General features: G+C 46.5%; 6 protein-coding genes across 6 annotated transcripts; 3 read left to right on the top strand and 3 right to left on the bottom strand.

The window, feature by feature from the left end:
* Positions 1 to 242: 242 nt before the first annotated feature.
* CTRU02_209665 (uncharacterized protein) lies at positions 243 to 1,494 on the bottom strand (the record flags this gene model as incomplete). Its single annotated transcript, XM_036730272.1, has 3 exons — positions 243 to 558; positions 619 to 1,100; positions 1,150 to 1,494. 3 exons carry the CDS (start codon positions 1,492 to 1,494, stop codon positions 243 to 245), a joined length of 1,143 nt encoding a protein of 380 aa, XP_036577972.1.
* Positions 1,495 to 3,197: 1,703 nt separating this feature from the next.
* On the top strand, positions 3,198 to 4,335 carry CTRU02_209664 (Heterokaryon incompatibility protein 6, OR allele 13; the record flags this gene model as incomplete). Its single annotated transcript, XM_036730273.1, has 2 exons — positions 3,198 to 4,076; positions 4,180 to 4,335. 2 exons carry the CDS (start codon positions 3,198 to 3,200, stop codon positions 4,333 to 4,335), a joined length of 1,035 nt encoding a protein of 344 aa, XP_036577973.1.
* Positions 4,336 to 7,211: 2,876 nt separating this feature from the next.
* CTRU02_209663 (transposase) lies at positions 7,212 to 8,369 on the bottom strand (the record flags this gene model as incomplete). The annotated part of the gene is made up of 1 exon (XM_036730274.2): positions 7,212 to 8,369. One exon carries the CDS (start codon positions 8,367 to 8,369, stop codon positions 7,212 to 7,214), a length of 1,158 nt encoding a protein of 385 aa, XP_036577974.2.
* Positions 8,370 to 9,102: 733 nt separating this feature from the next.
* Positions 9,103 to 10,143, top strand: CTRU02_209662 (uncharacterized protein; the record flags this gene model as incomplete). Its single annotated transcript, XM_036730275.1, has 4 exons — positions 9,103 to 9,130; positions 9,182 to 9,249; positions 9,317 to 9,690; positions 9,756 to 10,143. The coding sequence occupies 4 exons, from the start codon at positions 9,103 to 9,105 to the stop codon at positions 10,141 to 10,143; spliced, it is 858 nt and encodes a 285-aa protein (XP_036577975.1).
* Positions 10,144 to 12,933: 2,790 nt separating this feature from the next.
* Positions 12,934 to 14,615, bottom strand: CTRU02_209661 (cytochrome; the record flags this gene model as incomplete). The annotated part of the gene is made up of 7 exons (XM_070205318.1): positions 12,934 to 13,132; positions 13,187 to 13,365; positions 13,484 to 13,879; positions 13,931 to 14,041; positions 14,093 to 14,199; positions 14,277 to 14,458; positions 14,509 to 14,615. The coding sequence occupies 7 exons, from the start codon at positions 14,613 to 14,615 to the stop codon at positions 12,934 to 12,936; spliced, it is 1,281 nt and encodes a 426-aa protein (XP_070060966.1).
* Positions 14,616 to 15,839: 1,224 nt separating this feature from the next.
* CTRU02_209660 (amino acid transporter) lies at positions 15,840 to 17,951 on the top strand (the record flags this gene model as incomplete). The annotated part of the gene is made up of 10 exons (XM_036730277.1): positions 15,840 to 15,935; positions 15,988 to 16,008; positions 16,063 to 16,111; positions 16,174 to 16,249; positions 16,303 to 16,493; positions 16,556 to 16,590; positions 16,658 to 16,778; positions 16,836 to 17,179; positions 17,236 to 17,358; positions 17,412 to 17,951. 10 exons carry the CDS (start codon positions 15,840 to 15,842, stop codon positions 17,949 to 17,951), a joined length of 1,596 nt encoding a protein of 531 aa, XP_036577977.1.
* Between the last annotated feature and the right edge of the window lie 1,309 nt (positions 17,952 to 19,260).

Genomic DNA, 19,260 nt, shown 5'->3' with positions numbered 1-19,260 from the left:
TAGGAACCCAACTAACCCAAGAGTGCTGATGCATAAATGAATTGAGTAGGGTTGCACTCTGTGTTGCTAGGGCATTGCAAGCCCGCTCATTGGTTGCTGTCAGTGCTACAGGAGGCATTGCTTTGCTGTACACCCATCCAAAATACTCACAATATTCTATTTCTCTCTGTGATCAACACAAAAGATGATTAGTTTCCATATTTCCCCGCGTCTGCAGCTACGCGCACAAACGCTATGATACCTCAATGTGCCTTCATGCGATCAAAAAGCTCGCCGATCCTGTGCTCAAATGGAGCAAGGGGATGTTCCTCGCCCAAGCCCAGGTCCTCCAATTTGTATCTTACATTTGTTGTGTGCATGGCCATGTAGCCGCGAACACTTTCATTCCAGGAGTCTTCATAGATGCCTCGTCCACGCAAAATCGCCTCGACCCGCTTGGCAGACTCTATGGTCTCCATATTCACCTCCTCAACAATGCGGAGCACTGGCTTTCCCGTGGCCAGAGCGCGGTTGTGAATATAATTGCGCTTGTCACCACCTAGTTCCTCTTTGTAGAAGCTGTCAGGTATTCGAGTCAGTGAACGTTCCCACAAGGATGACGAAAACAGGGAAGCTTACGAGAGGACGTCATTTGAGATATCAATAAACCTAGCCATGTCCGGAACAGCCTCCAGAAATTGTGAAACGTCTGGATACTGCTCTTTAGGATAGCAGAATACGGCGTAGGCCACATTCATTCCCGACATGTCTCTGTAAAAATCAGGGAACTTTTCGCCAGACCGCGTGACCTCCAAGCTTTGGAAACCATTGTGCCGCTCCAGTAGATTACTGGTTAGAAACTTAAGAACTGAGAGCTGCAGAAGGTTTGCCATGACAGGGTCAAACAGATCATGCGCTTCTCGCAGGAGAGTCGCGATGCCTTCGAGGAGGCTATTCTTTTGACGCTCGCCATTGAAGAAGCGTCGATGGAAGACCATGGCTTCTTCCACCATCTGGTCGTTCTGCCCTACAATATCATCGTACTGTACGACGAGCCAAGTGAAGAGGCCGACATACCCTTGGGCTTTGGTTGGATGGCGGGGATGGGCAAGCTGCCTAATGAATCAACAATTGATTACATGCTAAGAGCAAGTTTTCGAGACTACATACCAGTCCTTCGGCATAGCCCAAACGGAACCCTTTTGCGGAGATGGGGGTGTCAAGAGGTACGTCCATCTCAACTGCCCTCCGGTACATATACTCCAGCAGAGCCTCGACGGCCTCTGCCTTCAATTGCGGTGCTCCAGGGTAGTTCAACTGTCCAAGCATCTGTGCGCAAATTGGCTGGACAGCAGATGCCAGCTTCTTGGGATCTTGTGACAGGTCATCATCGAACTGGGGACTGATGATGGGGGAGGCCAGCCCCCATAAGGAGCGGAGCGTTCTGAGCCAGGAAGATGCCGGTAAGGTGGCTGCATCGTAGACGCCGAGACTCCCATCTGTCGTAACGGCCATTGGTACGCTTTGAGATTCGGACTGCCGTGGTTGGTCCGAAGCGGAGAGTTGGCATCCAAGACCAAGATACAATGAGCACTGTTTTTTGTCTTCTGAACCGATTTGCAGAGTTTGACATTTAGTAGATTTGAGCTTTTATCTACGGCTATAAGAAATCATTTGCGATGATGCCCTGTAAAACTGCTGAATACATGTTCCAGCTTATCAGCTAGACCTCAACCAAATTTGAAGTTTGTTCTGAGGTTTGTCGTTGCCCTGTGGTACTAACTGGTGTAGCCGGTCCAAGGACGGCCGTAAGCCCCAACATCCCTTGGCTTATAAGGTTTGCCATCTTCAAGGATTGTCGCTTGCTGGACGACGAATATTTCAGAGCAATGCGAGACCATAGCTTGGTAGAACTGAAAAGAGATGGGGGTGCCATCCGTAATAGTGGTGTGGGCGGAGCAGGGTCCGAAGCGAGGGCATGGCAAGCAGGCATATTGCTTGGACTGGCTTGGCGAACAAAATACCGACTGGATATACCCCTGAGCCCACGCTACCAAGTGTGTGAATGTGTTCCCTAGGTACCAAAGACAGTTCTCATTTCGGAAAATAATAACATGAAGCATGACACAGATATATTATTCTTCCCTCTTTTGCTCTTCCAGACGCTGTACACTTCGGCGATAAAGATGGAACAGACCAACGAGTCAGGATGCTGTGGAGACCTACTACGTACTACACCATGGAATAGGAGAACATGAGGAACACCATGCTGTCGTACCACGCTATTCCATGCGCGAAGGAAGTGGGGGTCATCCGGGGTTGTACGACACTACGTTCCAAAACATGACATGATCTGCCTCTCCGGAGGGTCTTCCACCGTGTCCACGGGGGATGCGGTGAACAGGCAACCGGAAACCATCTGCCACGGTCTCCCTACTCTGCGTGTGAGCAAGATTGAGAACTTCGCCAAGTATCATGACATCGGGTTGGCCGTTGATTATCGACATGTACTACTCCGTACATCTTGTAGTGTAGGTTGAGCCTGAAGCAAACACGCTTGAAGCAAACATGGCATGTCGACCCAGCAAGCAACACAATGACGAACACTGGTGATGGAAACATAACCAACCGTAAATGATCCTCTGTTAGCCATCTGCTTCTTTTTTCGCTCTCCTCGTGTCTAAACACGTATATTCGGAACAACGTCGGTCACGCTGAATTACGATTCACGAAGAGCCCATCGCAACGGTTGAAATGGTGGTCAGTTGGGTCAATGGGGGCTAACGGGGCCAACAGGCCTAATAGAGCCAACCACAGCTTGCCACAAACTGATTTCGACAGGTTCTGTTTAACCCCTGCCATTCAAAAACTTCAACCCAGCAGTGGTAACAGCCGAAAACCCAGTGGCCCCAGATACCCTGTAGAAGCCGTTGAGATCCGCTTTCGCGCATTCTTGGTATAAACGCCGGCATCCCGTCCAGCTTTCTGGATGTTTGCTGCATTCCCCGTCCTTTTGTTGGTGCCACTGCTCAGAAGCCCACCCCTGACTCTGCGTCTTCCGCCCTACCGCCCTCGGACGCTCCCACTTATCGCGCAGCACAGTGCCGAAGAAAAAGCAATTCAGGGAAGACTTGGATGCATGTTTGTTTGCTTGTTCACCGCCCGTTTGGATCTGGAAAGCAGCTTGCACAGAGCTGAATGAAAGCAATCTCAGCACCATGAACAACATCGCATACAGACGCTTGGACTCGTCAAGGCGCGAGATCCGCTTGATCGAGATACAGTCGGCACGCGATATCAGCGCTCCCATCGATTGCCGTCTTGTTACTGTCCGCCTGAACGACGACCTGGAGTTCATCGCCCTGTCCTCGCTGTACGGGGACTCCTCCGAGACCGATAAGATCTTCGTCAATGGCCAGGCCATTACCATCACTGCTCACCTCTCCCTGGCTTTGAAACACATCCGTGCCGTCTTCTACCCGACAATATCCCAGCGCTTCCAGCGCACACCTGTACGGAAGCCTCACGGAGGTCCACGATGGTTAAGACAGCTTCTCGGCATGAGCACCTCTCGCCCTCCAGTCGAGGGCCGGGCGCTGAGGGTGTGGTGCGATTTCCTCTGTGTCAACCCGCGCGACGAGTGGGAAAGATCAAAACAGCACTCTGACATGCGTAACATCTACAGATCGGCCGAGCTTGTCGTCGGCTGGCTGGGTGACAAGACGGAGCACACGGACTCGGGTATGTTGGCGTTTGCTGAGATTGAGGATGCTATGCCGCCTCACTGGGGAGACCCCGGAGACCGGGAGAGGAACCCACAAGACTACTCGCCAACGCATGAGTGGGCGAAGAAGATCACGCATATTTGGACTGACGGGCCCAATGGCGAGATTCCCTTCTTGATGCCACGTTGGGTCGGCGGCACAGACTTCATGCTCCGCCCATACTTCCAGCGCCGCTGGATCCTCGAGGAGCTTGCCATGGCGCGATTCCCTACGTTCCTGATCGGCGACATTATCGTGCCTTGGAAACAGGTGCTTCGCCTGAACCGGATGTTGGAGGAGTTTAAGTATCAACGTTCTGACGTCTTCCCTGCGGTATGTCAAGTTTGTTCCTTATCCTTGGATAATTCCCACCAACAGCTCTCTTTCTTCCACTACAAACATGTACATGTGCCGTGGCTAAATTATTTTCTTTTAGCATTTGTCCGAATTAATTGCCGATCTGCCCCTTGAATCTGCAGCCAAGCTGCTGGATGAATTTGCCAAGAAAGAAGCATTAGAGGACGCCAAAATCCTTCAAGAGCACGCCACAAGTAGCCGAGCTACATCCTCAAGCAGATCCACCAACAATTGATGACCTTTGCCATCAACGAACGGTGAGGTCTGAGTTGGCGAAGAAAGCTTTCTGACGGCCAACCTGTATCGAGGTTGTGTGTTTGTCCGCCCATTGGGATCCTCGGAGGTGGATCGGGCGTATTTCGAATATTGTAGGGTCCCACGCAAAGGGCGGTTTAGCGTTGTAACGGATGAGGATACCCAAAAGCATTTTTTTTTTTTCTTCTTTCCCACCAAAATAATACATGTTTTACCTAACGTAATTACTTCGGTTCCCAATCTCTGCTGGCAGGCGAGCCCTTGCGATGGGTAGCAACAGCTACAACTTTACCCAGTGAACCTGTGACGATGAGATTCCCACGTGGCATCGAAGAATTTACGAGCGAGGACGCAGAAAGGAGCGGTTTGTGTGTTACTCTTCAGATTCGACCCATTCTTCCCCCACTCATGGGCAGACATAGCCAATGAGGTGTGCAGGAGAAACCGACTCGTGACAACATCTATGGGGCCTTCGAAAGGTGACATCTCCGGTTCCAGGCCGACTGATAAGGTTACATTACTTGTCAAAAGTCTTCCAGAACGGCAGACGAGTAGCTCCGCATCACTTTGAACTGTGGCATCACGAAAGACTTTTTTTCTGCCTGAGCAAGTGGGAGAGGAGGGGCACATCATGCAGGTTTGCAGCGTCTGTGCCCACCTAATTAGGGACCAGAGGAGGGGGGTACCCTAGCCCTCCTACAAGGGTCTGAGTGCCGTTTACCAGCTTCTCGACCAACGCGAACGACTTCAACCGAGAACCCGAGAGTCTGGAACGCTTATTACACCGCCCAGACTGCCAGGCAATCAGCATCAGGCGGATTCTTGTTGGTGCTGTTGCCTAATGTGGTTCTTTTATTGGAGAAAAAAGTACATTCTAGGGAGTTGGCATTTCTGGAATTACGTTTCGATGCTAACTTTCGTGAAAAGAAACTCTCAAGGTTGATATGATGTTTAGCTGGGATGTCCTCAACTCACCTGCAACTTGAATTAGGTGCCCTAATACTAGCCTAATAGAGCAAACTACCCCTTCGGCCTGATTTTTCAGCTGCACCCGGTCGCTTCAATGCAAATTGAGTTGACAAACACAAACATCTGCCCACTGATGTACCTTGAAAATTGGAGTTTGAGGACATGTAGTTAGTCCACGAAAACATCTGATTTGTACAGTGCACTGTTTAATTATTCTTTACATCGATTGGCAACTGAATTATTGGCGAATCAGAGCCGTCCGACGTTGGCCTAATGGCCGAATAGGTGATTGACTAGAGAAACCGTTGCCTAACTGAATCCCTACTGCCCATTTCAAGCTACCGGGTTATTGCCAAAGGCGGCCACTCCAGTATTTGGTCCGGGGCGATGAAAACATGCGGGCCTATTTAAACTGCCTGTTCGCCTGTTATTTTGTGCGTGGTCACTTCGGATCATGAAAGAGAAAGGGCAACGATCTGAAATGCAAACAGTAAGACGACTAAATTGTGGGGTCGATTTCCATTTAAGATCGCCTGCAGGTCTTGGCTCCTAGATTTCCCTCCAAGACATATGCACGTGCGAACCAGTTGAAGTAGACGGCGGAGCAACGCCGCAACCCTGCAGGTAATACCGAGAGGCTCAATGCACCAGGCTGACGACATGTGTAACTGAAGGCAACCTTTGCTGGTGCGAGGGCCGCTTGTAGATGTCGTGACGTTGCAGAACAAGCGAGCTGGTCCAGGCCCAAAATAAGTTCTCTGGTGCGTCGCTTTGCACTACACCACCAACATGCTCGGTCAGCTCGGCGAGGCTCAGCCACCGGCTATGCAGGTTGTGTTCCGGCGAGTCCCGGTCTCCGAAGCAGGTCAGTAATCGAAAAAAGTCAACATTCCTTAGCTCTAATTATTCAGCAGTAACCTTATGCAGCGATGCAAAGGCCCGAACCACGTGGGTTTTCTCTTCAGCTCATTCTCTCACCGAGACTTTCGCAGCCTTCATAATGCGCCGCCTCCTGCCGTTCAGGTATCTTTGCAGCAACCCAGCATCCTCGAAATGTCAGCTTATGACAATGGGGAGCTCCAAAGAACGGCGATCCGTTTGAGTGACTAGCCTCTGTCAGATCAGACCATACCCTGGCGCCCCATGGACTTTATCCTAGGGAAACTGTGTTCCTCTTTTGTGCAGTGGGGTGATTTGCAAAAACGGTATCCAGCCACTCGTGAGCCCTCGCCACAAAAGCTTCTCTTCAACTTGTTGAGATTGGCTGGAATGGAGATGACCCAGTGCAGTAGACTACCGAAGACTAGACCACTCGAGAAGTCCACTAGCCCTCCAGATCCGGCGAAATCGCCCGCCAGGATCCTTTTGTTCCGTAGTTACGATCCTCCACAGATCGACGGTAATTCCCTTTGCCATGTGCTTTTTGCGCTGCATTCGTCAAATTTACACACGCCGCTGACAATCGCTGAGCCAGCCCAGACAAGCCAAAAAGTGTGATTTTCTTTCATTGTTGTCTCTTGCTAAGAAAGTTAATGAAGTTGGTGTTGCTTATGACTGATATAAACCATGGCCGCCCCACAGTGTCGACCCTTCGCTCTCAAGTCTTATTCTGAGGGTACAAACCGTCGCGGCCTCACAACTGGAGATAAATCGTGAGCAAATACGTCATCAAGATGGACCTACCAAAGCTCTCCCCACAAGAGATGGCGGAGGACAGATCGCCAACCGTTATTGGTGTGGTAACAATGTGTCTCTTCCTCTCCACGGTAGTTCTGGTGCTTCGCCTGTGGACTCGCATACATAACGTCGCACACCCACTTCTCGCACACCCCCACATTTCGCACACCCATAAATTGGGTCATCATGAGGTATTCATCAACTTCATAACTATAAGTCTGATTCGTCTCCTGCAACTGTGATACTATCGCCAGTTTTAATAGGTAATTCAGGCTCGCTAGATTCATCTGAGCTATCCTCAATTTCGCCAGCCTCAATTTGGGCTTTGTGAATTGCCTCAATGTTGGCAAACTTCGAATTTGGGCTCATTTGGACCTTACGCCGCTTCCGTACCATTCCAGCCTCAACTTCTGCTTCCAACATTGCAATCTTCTTCTCTGCTGTAGCCAATTGATAGTCCTTTTCATCAAATCCCTTTTGAACCTTCCGAAACAACAGTCGCTGCGTTTGCTGATCTTTATCCAACTTGCTGAATAAGCTAAGTTGATCATATAGATCAACTGTCTTCTTGGGCGTTGACCAGGCTACTATGGATGTAGCAGATGCCCAGTTTTCGTCTTTTCCACCATCAGAGGCCCTCATAGGCGTAGAATAGCCTGGCTTTGAGGGCTTGGAAGCATTCTCAAGCAGTAGAGGGCTCATGAGCGGTCGAGCTATCGAAATGGGCCATAGTCCTGTTGCTTTCCAGCCGCTTCTGATATTCTTGCTTGAAAATGCCATCTGGCGTGCTTTTCCATAGCAGGTAAGAAAGTTCCGTTTGCCTACAACTGTAGAATCGTTGTGTTGAATGAGGTATCCAAGCTCTTTTTGATAGGTCGCCTTGAGAGGCCCAAAGACTGCTTGGTCTAGAGGTTGGAGAACGTGGGATGTATGTGGCGGTAGGAAAAGGAGATATATCTTGTGTTTATAACAGAGATACATAAATTCTGTTGTTTCATGACTGCCATGACCGTCTAGGATCAATAGTCTCTGCTCAGAGGGATGATCAGGCTTAGTCAGAGGGATAAAGATGTTCTCAAGCCATTCCACAGCTGTAGAGTCTGAAGTCCAGCCATTCTCAGTTGCTGTGAACTTCCAACCACTGTAAATATCACGTTTATGGATATCAAGAGGAAACCATTGTTGTTGAACCGATTTCCCTCGATAAATAACAAGTGGAGGAAGCGCCTGACCAGTTGCAGAGACACACTCAAGCATAGTTGTCCAAGCCCGAGACCCAGGCTGTTTTTTTCGCATTGATGAGCTTTCTGATGATCCCAGTACTAAGCCATTTGATCCTCTGCCTTCTAGGATACCAGTTTCATCCATGTTATAGCGATGATGTGGTTTGATCGCCTTGATCTCTGGAAGGGCGAGTTGTTGAAACCATTGCCTGATTACATTAGTTGAGGCCCCATTGACACGCTTAGAATCGATGGCTCTAGCTCTATGAACCTTGATTGATGGATTTCTCTTAATAAAGAACTGAATCCAGTTTCTCCCAAGTGGCTGGGTAGTGCCTCTGATGTCTAGGATTCGCTGGGCAAATTCCTTGAGTTGTTGATGTGTTGGCGGCAGCCCTAACGCCGCCTGGATACGCACCCATTCAGCTAAGTGACTTTCCTGTGCTGGAGATAGCTTCTGGAAGCTAGAGAAAGCTACATTTCTTGCCTGTGAACCCTTTAATCGAGACTGGAGGGTTGATGGTGGAATTCCAGCATCATGAGCTGCCTTTCGGACACTCTGCCCACTTGCAACTGCATTGAGAGCTTGATTGACTTCTGTTTCCGTATACTGGCCCATTAAGCGTATAAGAGTAACTATTCAAAGAATTATAATAATCGCTGTAAAAGTGGTGAAGATATTAAAGAATGTTGAAGAGGGTAAAATTCTACATGAGCGATTTATGGGTGTGCGAAATGTGGGGGTGTGCGAGAAGTGGGTGTGCGACGTTATCGTCAAACAAACTGGCCCTGACGACTGGGCTGCATTTTTTTCCTTAGTGAGTACTCCTGTTTATGAGTTCGAACGACTATATATCTAACCAAGATAGATATGTGTGATGGGCTGTGGGCTCGCTATTGCAACAAGTTTGTCTCGATTTGACTCTTTCCCGCGGCGATATCACTAACTGGCAGTAGTGACTCGTTATGGCCTTGGAAGACATATTCAAACAGTGTCTGCGGAAGAGTATGTCCAGTTCACTAAGGTAGACTACCCACCCGCACCATTTCCTGTTTTTCTGCGCATGTTTCTGACAGTACCTGCATCTGTAGTGTTTCTGGGTCTCTGTCCTTTTCTACGGCATGGCCCACCTGACCTTGAAAATGTCCTTTTTGCTGCAGTATTACCGTGTGTTGGCCACGAACTTCATGCGCAAAATTTATATCGCCGGCATGGTCCTAGTCGCCGCCTGGGGTGTGTCAGTCGTGATCATGTCTTTTGCATTCTGTATTCCCATCCAGGGATTTTGGGACCACACTATACCAGCCAAGTGCCTTTCTCAGGAAATCCTTTATTATGTTTTCGGAGCGTGTAGCATTATCACCGACATTATCATTTTCGTCCTGCCGTTACCGGCACTTCTCAAGCTGCAACTTCCTCAGTCCCAAAAGCTTTATCTATTGGGAATATTCAGCCTTGGATTCTTGTAAGTTTTATGTGAACCTTCCCCTACTGTTGTAGCTCTTACTGATAGAAAACCCCCCCTTCTAGCATTGTCGCCATATCGGTCTTCCGCCTATCGTTTCTGAAGCTCAAGCCCGATTTTACATACTGGAACGTGGTGCCCGCTCTATGGTCAATAGGCGAACTGTCGGCAGCAATGCTGTGTCTCTGTCTGCCGCCGTTAAAGGCCCTTGCCGCCAGGGTTGGCTTGGTCACTACTTCTCAGAATTGCGTCTCGTCGAACAACCGAAGTAGCCGTAACTTTGGACCAACACACGTCAACGTGTCTCACTCTAATACGGACGTCACTTCTGATGTGAGCATGTCGAGCTCTCCCAACGAGAAGCCTGCTGGTTTTGGCAACTTCGTCAATGAGACTGAGGTGAATCAAGACCAACAAGAGCGGAAGATGCCAGATTCGTTGCCTCCGGTATAATACTGATGAGGGGTTCATGATTTACGATTTCGAATGGTTTATAAACGGGAGTTAATGTAGCCTTCGTGCTCTTCAAGTTAAGCTGGGTTGTAATTGGGATGACACCGACAGTGTATTTGATTGGAATACAGGATAACGATATGGGAGATCACAACTTAATATCATGATAATTTAATACTTCCAGAAACATTTAGTCAATTGGCAAGATTTTAAATTGGACATGCGTGTCGGTGTGACAGGCAGAATAGTTACCAAGAAAAGGAATGGTAATACTATGCTTTCCTTCGTCAAAAATCCCGCAGACTGGGGGAGGGAAGTAATCCACGTGATAGCTTGAACGCAATACTGACGTATACACGGACCCATCATGTAATTAATACCTTTAAGTCTCTCGCGCGCTGGCAAGATTGCTAGACGTCCTTCATTTGGGGAAACTCTAAGGGATGATGGAAAAGATGATGAATGCTTTTCCAGCGTTCGTATCGACAAGTAGGCATAAGTTAGCATTAAGTAAGGCCGCGATATTGCTGTTACATGGTGAATGGTAAAATTCAATCAGCATCAGCAAATTTTACAACTTGGAAGATTTCAAGAAGGAACCAGACAATCGTTCTGTTCCTTCATAGAGACACAGAAACTCTTGCAACAGGACCGTGCATGCTCGTGAACACACTCGATGTTCTAACTACAGGTGCGCATCGACTTTGATGCATGACCTGACTGATATTCCACAGATTGAAACAAGGGGCGAGAAGAAGAAAGTAGTAGTAGGTCATGGAATAGCATGTATCTTTGCACGTATTTCTACCTCAGACAAATGCAAATCAAACCCTATTCATTGCAGAATTTAGCATGTAGTGCCTGCCAACCAGGACTGCTTCCCGCGACCAAGACAACAGCTGCGATAACTCATATATTGGGACGAGGGAATACAGCACTATATTCTGTCAGCTACCATCATAATGATTGTTTGAAACGAGTAACTCACGTCCCAGCTTTGGCCACCACCTCTCACAACCGAGCCGGGGCAGCAAGCTTTTTGGTCCGCCTGAGAGCTGGTTCCCAGAACGGTGCTTGCGCAACCACCAACATGCCTCTGTGCCACAGAGGAGCCGATCAAGGCAGCTGATAAGTTATCAGCATGATATAATAACGATACGAGCTTCCCTGGTAATACGTACCACAGACGAAAGGAATCGACAGACGCATATTGTGGGGGTTTGAGGAACAAGAAAATTTTAAATAAAAGTAGACAAGGTAACGTCCCACACCCACTTCTGGGCACCCCCCACATTTGGGCACCCCATTTACACCAAAAACGCCGTTTTTCGAAATTCTATATTAAACTAAATACTTTACTTATTAAAGAGAATAAATATATATTAAATAGATTAAGACTTAATTATAACACTTAAGTAGCTATATACTAGTATTAATAATAAGTATTATAAATTCAAGGTTTAACATTTATAATACTAATTTACCTAGCCTATATCTTAATATATAAAATAGGTAGAGATATTTAACTAATATGATTAGAATTTTTAAGTAAGATATAGTAGATTTATATATTCTTATACTTAGTAAAAAATTCTTTAAGCTTAGAATAATATTTTAAAATTTCCCTTAAGAAAAGTTTCTATTATAGAATTTTAACCCTTAATTATACTATATTTACTAAAGTAATACTTTTAAATCTCTTTTAGATATAATTATATACTTTTAATAAGTATAAATATTAATTTCCTAGATTTTTTAAATAAGTATATATAAGCGAAAATATATTTTTCTAATGTTAAGGAATACTAGTAAGTTACTAGTATCTACTAACATTTTAAAGCTTTTAGTTTTAAACTTCTATATTATAACTATTATTATATTTAAACCTTTATAAAAAATTAGATGGCTATAATTATACTTAACATAGTTTATATATATTTTCTTTTCTTAGTAAGTATAGTAGTTAGTTTAATATAGAATTTCGAAAAACGGCGTTTTTGGTGTAAATGGGGTGCCCAAATGTGGGGGGTGCCCAGAAGTGGGTGTGGGACGTTATGAAATGTCTCAATGAGAAGCTCGGCATTATATGAGCAACGCCCTCTTTATGTCTTTGTTAACGCTCCGGGCTCATCGGGAACAGCATGGTCAACACAATTACCATCATCTGGCATTGCCGTCTCGATTACCTTAAGCACGCATTTGAAGTATTTTACGCCTAAAGGTTGTCAATTGCATATAATTAAGTTGAGTCGCGGACCCTTATTCGGTCCAAATGCCTTAGCTGGGTTAGGAAAGAGCCAATTAATGCTCGCTTGGGAAAATAGACTGGCTCCGAACCTTATTTGAATTATTCCATGTTAATCTTGCCACTAAAGCAACGCCAAGAATTCCGAATGTAACAATTAAGAGCAATAGCAGTAGGAAATTCATATGTATGGAAAGTCACAATGATTGTTTTAAGTTACAAATGTGCTCTCATATACTCTCCTGTGGTTGACATACCTAGGAGCTGGGGTGAAACCTTGTTTCTTTTCTTTAAATCGCCCAGACGTTTAATTCCACTATGTTTAAGAGTATTATTTAGTCTTTCTTGATGAACCATCCACCCTCGATCTCGAAGAGTCGGGATTTGTAGAATCACGAGTAGTCCAAATGAGAAGCCTTTGCTCCCTTGCTGTGTTAGCAATAAGGGCAAGTTGGCCACTGACGAAACTGGGTTATCTACCGCGTGTGCCATGAGGGTCAAGCAAGCTTTCTACCCCTACTTGATTCTGGTAGATAATGCAGGTGTCAAGCAACCCGTCTTCTCGGGAACACTCTGACAAGTAGTGCATCTGTTGGCACTGCAGCAACCCATTCCTTTCGCTTTGGGAGCTGTACTGGGCTCCAGTCATGGCCATATACCTGGCCTGTTACGCAATTATCATCCACGAGCTCAAAGCTCTCAATTATCTTTGCTAAACTGAGGTACAGTTCATAGTAAGAAAAGCTTTACGAGGCAGCAGTTAGTCGGGTTGTTTAAAAAAGATGTCAGACCACTTACTGTAGACCTATGCAGACGTTGGCACCTTTGGAAAAAGGGATATAGAACTTATCCCTAAGGTCGTCTTCTTTCATTAATGTCCCACTCTCATCTATCCAGCGGTAAGGGTCAAATAGCTCAGGATCGGGGAACGCATCCTTATCTCGCAGATACCATATCGGCGACGAGGTTAACACAGTCTGGTTTGGCGATCAGTCAGAGATTCCATGCGCAAAAAAAAAAAAAAAAAAAAAAACCACAAATATGAAACGAAAACAGCCAAAGGCTTAGAGACAAAATGATGGACCATAAGCTTACATTTTCTGGAATGAACTTGCCACATAATTCCACGCCACCCTTAGGAACAACACGAGGCAGCATGGCAGCCGCAGCACCAGCCCAACGAATCCCTTCCTTCACGCAGGCCTTCAATCGAGGGATTTTCTCCAGCGAGTTCATGTCGGTAGGGAATTGCAGTTTTGAAAGATCCTGATATAATTTTTGTTGAAAAGATGGGTTGCGTGAGAGCGCATAAAGAATGTGTGCTAACGAAGCTGACGTTGTGTCAGTACCTGGGCCTAGGTTCTCTTTGGCTTCTGATAACGCAGTCTGTGAAGGGACACCTGCTGCCACCATAACCCTGATTAGATTCGGAAATTGAGAATTGCTTGTATTTTCAACAAGCTTGTTACGGGTCCAGGCAGTGTGTGTCCACTGTAAGTCTGTTAGTTAAACGAAAGCTGAAGTGCCAGAGGAGCCACGAACTTTGTCATACATGTCAAGCCCTTGTTGATAAGAAACTTTCGAGCTCGTCATTCGACATAAAACGGCCTCTATGGAGCCCCATAACTCGTAAATGAGAGGGAAGTTCATAAGCTACTAAGAATCAGTACGACTTCGCCCAATCAAAATAATAAATTAGCTTACTAACGGCATCAGAGTTGCCTTCTTGTCGTTTTTGGATACGATTGCCAGCTCTTCTTCATTTGACCAGGCACTGATGGCATTCAATGCTTCTCCAAATGAAAATTCCGCTATCAGAGTCAGCTATCAAGCTCCAATGGTGGTGATGTCTTTGCTGCAAGCACCATCGTCACATAAACAGACGTACAGATGATGTCAGCCTCCAGTGCTCGGCATGCTGGACCAATATCAAAAGCGACAGATCTTTGATGCATCGCTTGAACGAAATGGTTTACGTGCTGAAGCATGAGTGCCTCGAGATTAACCATTTGGCTGCGGCTGTACAGTCGGCCAAGTATTCTTCGTCGTTTGGAATGTTCCTCCGGATCTCTACCTTCATTAACTAAAGGCGCACGTATAGGAGAAAAGCGTACCCTTACGTAATGGAGAACAAAGCCGGATGACCATCCTGAATGAATTCGCCGTAGTTACGAGGGTCTTTAACGAAGCCGCTGTTGACTTTGTGGACAAAGTCATAGATTTCCATCGAAGAGAATGATACCTCATTTGGTCCTATCCGAACAAGGGGACCTATCAACCTTTGTATCAGATGGGTACTGACAGTAGGATAATGAGCAATCAGAATCACCTAACTGTTCATGGAGCTTCGGGAGCTTGATAGTGATGTTGCCTCGAAATTCTTCGCGAAAAGCCCATATCAACCGTGAATAAGCTGCTCCCCAGCCGGCTTCTGGTATGTGTAGTAACGGCGATATGCTGGCTTGTGTAATAGTCTACAAAACTGTTAATAGGAAATAGCTCAAAGTCAAATCTATGTACTAATCACCTTGAGCATAGCCAGCCCGATCAGCACAAGAAATAAGAAAACAACCAGAAGAAACATCATTGAGTTGTTAGAAAACGGAGTTTCGGTCTTGGCATGACTTAGAAACAATTGAAATGACTAAACTGCTACAACTAATCGTCGACGCAGTGGCAGTTGTCTCCTAAACTTGAACCGAGGCAGCTGGGATATATTTCCGCAAGTTTCGGTTTTCTGTTTCTATTTGGAATGGCCCATCTGAGTGGTTTATTTACCTTAGTGGGCTGCCTGGCCGCTATCGTTACGTTTTGCTTCAGCAGATTGCGTGATGCGGAAACTGCTCCTCAACTCCTTCAGCCTTTCCATAATCGGAATTCAGCCCGAATGAAGGACCACGGTGGGTTCCTTGCAGCACAAAATCTGACAGGTTATGACACATAATGTGTTGAAAGTACATGACAATAACAGGAGTTTTCGGTAGATGTGCCATTTTGGCCTCGAGTAGGTATTCAAAACGCTGAGATAGACCGGATACTTAAGTCAGTATGCCTAAATCAGCGTGTCATAACAATACAACACTTTGAAAAATACTCAGAAAGTTACAAGTTATTCCGGTGAGCTCTTAGGCTATGGGTGCGTCTCAATCGATGTCATTCAGTAGCCCATTACCAGAAACTAGGGAATTTGCTTGCGCATGCTACTAAAGCCATTCTGTGCCAATTACCGATGCCGTCATCTAGTCCCACATCACGCGAGCCAAAACTACCCTTATTGGAAGAATTCCGTTTTTTTACTAAAGCCGAGTATTTCCGCCCAGCCTGACAAGTTTTCAGGTCATCTGACTGACCTACCATAAGATGCAGACATCTTCATTTGCTTGTTTTTCTTCTCAATATCCGCAATTCGCCCGATTTGGACCAACACCAAGACTTGCGGTGCAACGCCAAGATGACTGCGCAGCGGCAATATGGAACAGTCCCCAAGGACCTAGGTGTTACGAATAGCGACGCTGAAGGAGAAACAAGCAAGGACTCGCGAACTTTGGTGAGCTAAGCCTCAGACTTACTAGGATGACCGCTGACCAAAGACTTTGCAGGAGAGCCTGGGATACAAGCCAGTGAGCAACAGTCTCATTGCAAAGCCCTAGCTTGTTCATGATTGACGTTCATAGGTTCTGCACAGAAGTTTCAACGTTTTCCATAACTTTGCAACAACTTTTGGTAGGCCCATTTGAATGAACACTGCCACCCGGTCAGATCAAATTAGAGCTGACTTGACTCAGCTGCTCTTTACTTTATCGGCGGTGTCCGTGTGACATTTTCAACTGGCATTGCGGCAGGCGGAAACCTTGCTTACTGGTGATTTGTCTTATTGTTATTCTCCATGAAGGCAATTGCTGACTTTCAAGTAGGACAAGCTTCATTGTGACTTGTGTCTTCACGTTCATCACCGCCGCTGTAATTGCAGAAATTTGCTCATCACTCCCTCTCGCTGGATCTATCTATTTATGGGCAGCAGAGGCTGGCGGGCCTCGGTATGGAAGGCTATTTGGCTTTGTTGTTGCGTGGTGGAGCACCACTGCCTGGACAACGTTTTGTGCCAGTAAGTTGCAACTTGGTCACAGTTGTACACATTGCGGTTAACTATGGCTAACAAATGTTAAGGCAACACGCAGTCAGCAGTCAATTACATGCTTTCAGTAAGATCACTTTGCACTGCTCGTCTGATATGTGTCTCTTGATCTCGAGCCGCTAATGATGCCGCAGGAAATTGCAGTCTTTAACCTAGACTTCCCATCCGACTCGTCAAGCGTAAAGTTTAGAGCTATTCAATGGATTGCAACCGAAGTTATGCTCGCTCTGGCAGCAATCTGGAACCTCCTACCACGTAAGTCGATGTCCGTTGTGGATTCAGCTTGCAGCGCTGTGCTAACGCTTGCTACAGCCCGTTATTTCAAGTGGATTTTCTACTTGTCAACTTCTTTTGTACTGCTGGATTTTGTACTGAACATGATCTGGCTGCCCATTGCGACCAAGAACACCATTGGTTTCCGCTCAGCTCATGACGCATTTCTCACAACCTACAATGGAACAGGCGCTCCGGACGGGTGGAATTGGTGCCTTTCTTACCTTGCTACTGCCGGAATTCTCATTGGCTTTGACGCGTCCGGTCACGTCGCTGAGGAGACCAAGAATGCCAGCGTTGCAGCGGCCCAGGGTATCTTCTGGAGCACTGTCACAAGTGGTGTCGGGGGCTTCATCGTCGTTATACTTTTCTTGTTTTGTGTCGTGAGTGGATCTCATTTTAACAAATGATGTTGACTTTTCTTACTAACTCTTGACAGCCCGACGCCGACACACTGTTCTCCTATGGTGGCGCCCAGCCTTTCGTGCCACTGTACGCGGCTATCCTTGGCCAACATGCGCATATCTTTATGAACATCATCTGCATTGTTGCTCTTTGGTTTGTGAGTAATCATGGTCAAAATCCTTGAATGGGTCTAGGTCTGACATACCCAAGAACACCGCAATCGCTATCCTTGCTGCCTCTCGCCTTGTCTTCGCAGTTGCCAGAGACGGTGTTCTGCCTTACTCCTCTTGGGTGTCTAAAGTTGTTGATGGTCAACCTCGTAATAGTGTGATTGTGGTTTGGGCAACCGCATCTATAATCACCTGTACAATCCTTCCATCGTCTGTAGCTTTCACTTCCCTCGTCTCTGCAGCAGGTGTTCCGTCAGCGGCTGCCTACGGCCTTATTTGCCTCGGTCGCCTTTTCCTCACGCCAAAAACATTTCCCAAGCCAGCTTGGAGCCTTGGAAAATGGAGCAAGCCTTTCCAAGCTATTGCTGTCATATGGAACGGATGGGTTGTTGCCGTGTTATTCTCCCCTTACGCTTTTCCTGTGGAAGCATCAACGCTAAACTATGCTCCCGTAATCATGGGAATCGTAACAATCTTTGCTGTTATCTCTTGGTGGGTTATTCCTGCAGATAAATGGTTACCTTCCCAGCGTATTCAAGCGACTTTGGACGCAGGTGAAAGGCCTCTAGTTGAAGACTGAATCGGAATAATGTGTGCTATAGGACCTGGTTTCAACCTTAGAGTGGTGTAGAGATAACGCACCTCAGACGGTATTCCATTTTCTCTGGAAGTTGGCGCTTTAAATTGGGGCAACATTTAGGATGAGCAAGAGCTTTAATAACAGTTCAGACATGTACCTAGCAACTTAAATACCAGGCACTATTTGCATTTAGACCATTTACCAAGTTCATCCTATCATTCCACGGTCTAAAGATCTCGTCACAATTAACAATCTTTTTGTGCTCGGCTGAGCACATCAATCAATGATGTAATTTGAGCTAGGATCTCTGCCAGACTAATGCTATTCACCCCCATTATAGAGGCTGAAATGTTGACAAGTTCTGAGTTGTCTAGACCCCTGTATTAGCAACCTGATATACTTGCCCATGTGACAGCAATGCCTGAAATAGCTCTAACAGAAATCTTTACTCGCAAGAGAATCTTCAACCCCAAATAACAACCGAGAAGGGTGAACCGCCTCCACGAGGCGACCAAAAGGAATGGGTACAGCGTTGTCCACTCCAAATTTAGAAATGCAGTTCAATGTATTTTAAACTTGTCTATTTTGAAGTTTTAAATGTCTGTTTGAAGGCTGTATATGATAATAGGGAAGACGGGGAGTAAGTATGATGAGAGACAGGGGTGCCAAGAGAGAGGGTGGATTTGGCCAGAACAATAGTGACATTTATATGTGCCAAAAATACTGTCATCCTTCCCCCACTTTCATCAGGAGAACGACTGCAGAAACCTCAATTAAAATAAGCCAGTGGATGCGAAAAACGTTAGCCGTAATAATAACCGCTGCGGTGCTGGACCTCCGAAGGCCTCTGCTGCGTGCGGCCCGGGCCGCGATTGTGGGCCACTGCACCGGCCGAAGTCCGACACTGGCTCGAACGCTATGGATGACCCCCTATCTGGTGCCGCAATAGATCTTACGGCTTCTCTAATTCTCCCTTCTTGTCTAGCGGTGGCATTATACGTGCTCTTGATAGACCGCTTGTGTTCCTAATGAGACCTCTTTATCACCTTATCTTGGTTGAGCTTTCCTTCATGAGTCATAAGATCAACTTTGTCCGAATCAAACGACATTGATACCACGAAAGCTACTTTCCAGGTCACACAAAGCAAGATGATCATTTTTTCTTCAGTCTTCAGAAAACTCCACTCAGAGGCGGCAAATTCTGCCCCCATGTTTAGTGCCGGGTGAAAGAGTCATGAGATACTGCGCTAGCATCACCAGAACCCCATTCAAGTGTCTCCTCTTAGCAAATAGCTGACATTAGACTCAA

This window comes from Colletotrichum truncatum, assembly GCF_014235925.2.
Source record: "Colletotrichum truncatum strain CMES1059 chromosome Unknown Contig_0006, whole genome shotgun sequence".
NCBI lineage: Eukaryota > Fungi > Ascomycota > Sordariomycetes > Glomerellales > Glomerellaceae > Colletotrichum > Colletotrichum truncatum.
The sequence above is the reverse complement of the archived record's forward strand: the minus strand, read 5'-3'. Positions and strand labels throughout refer to the sequence as shown.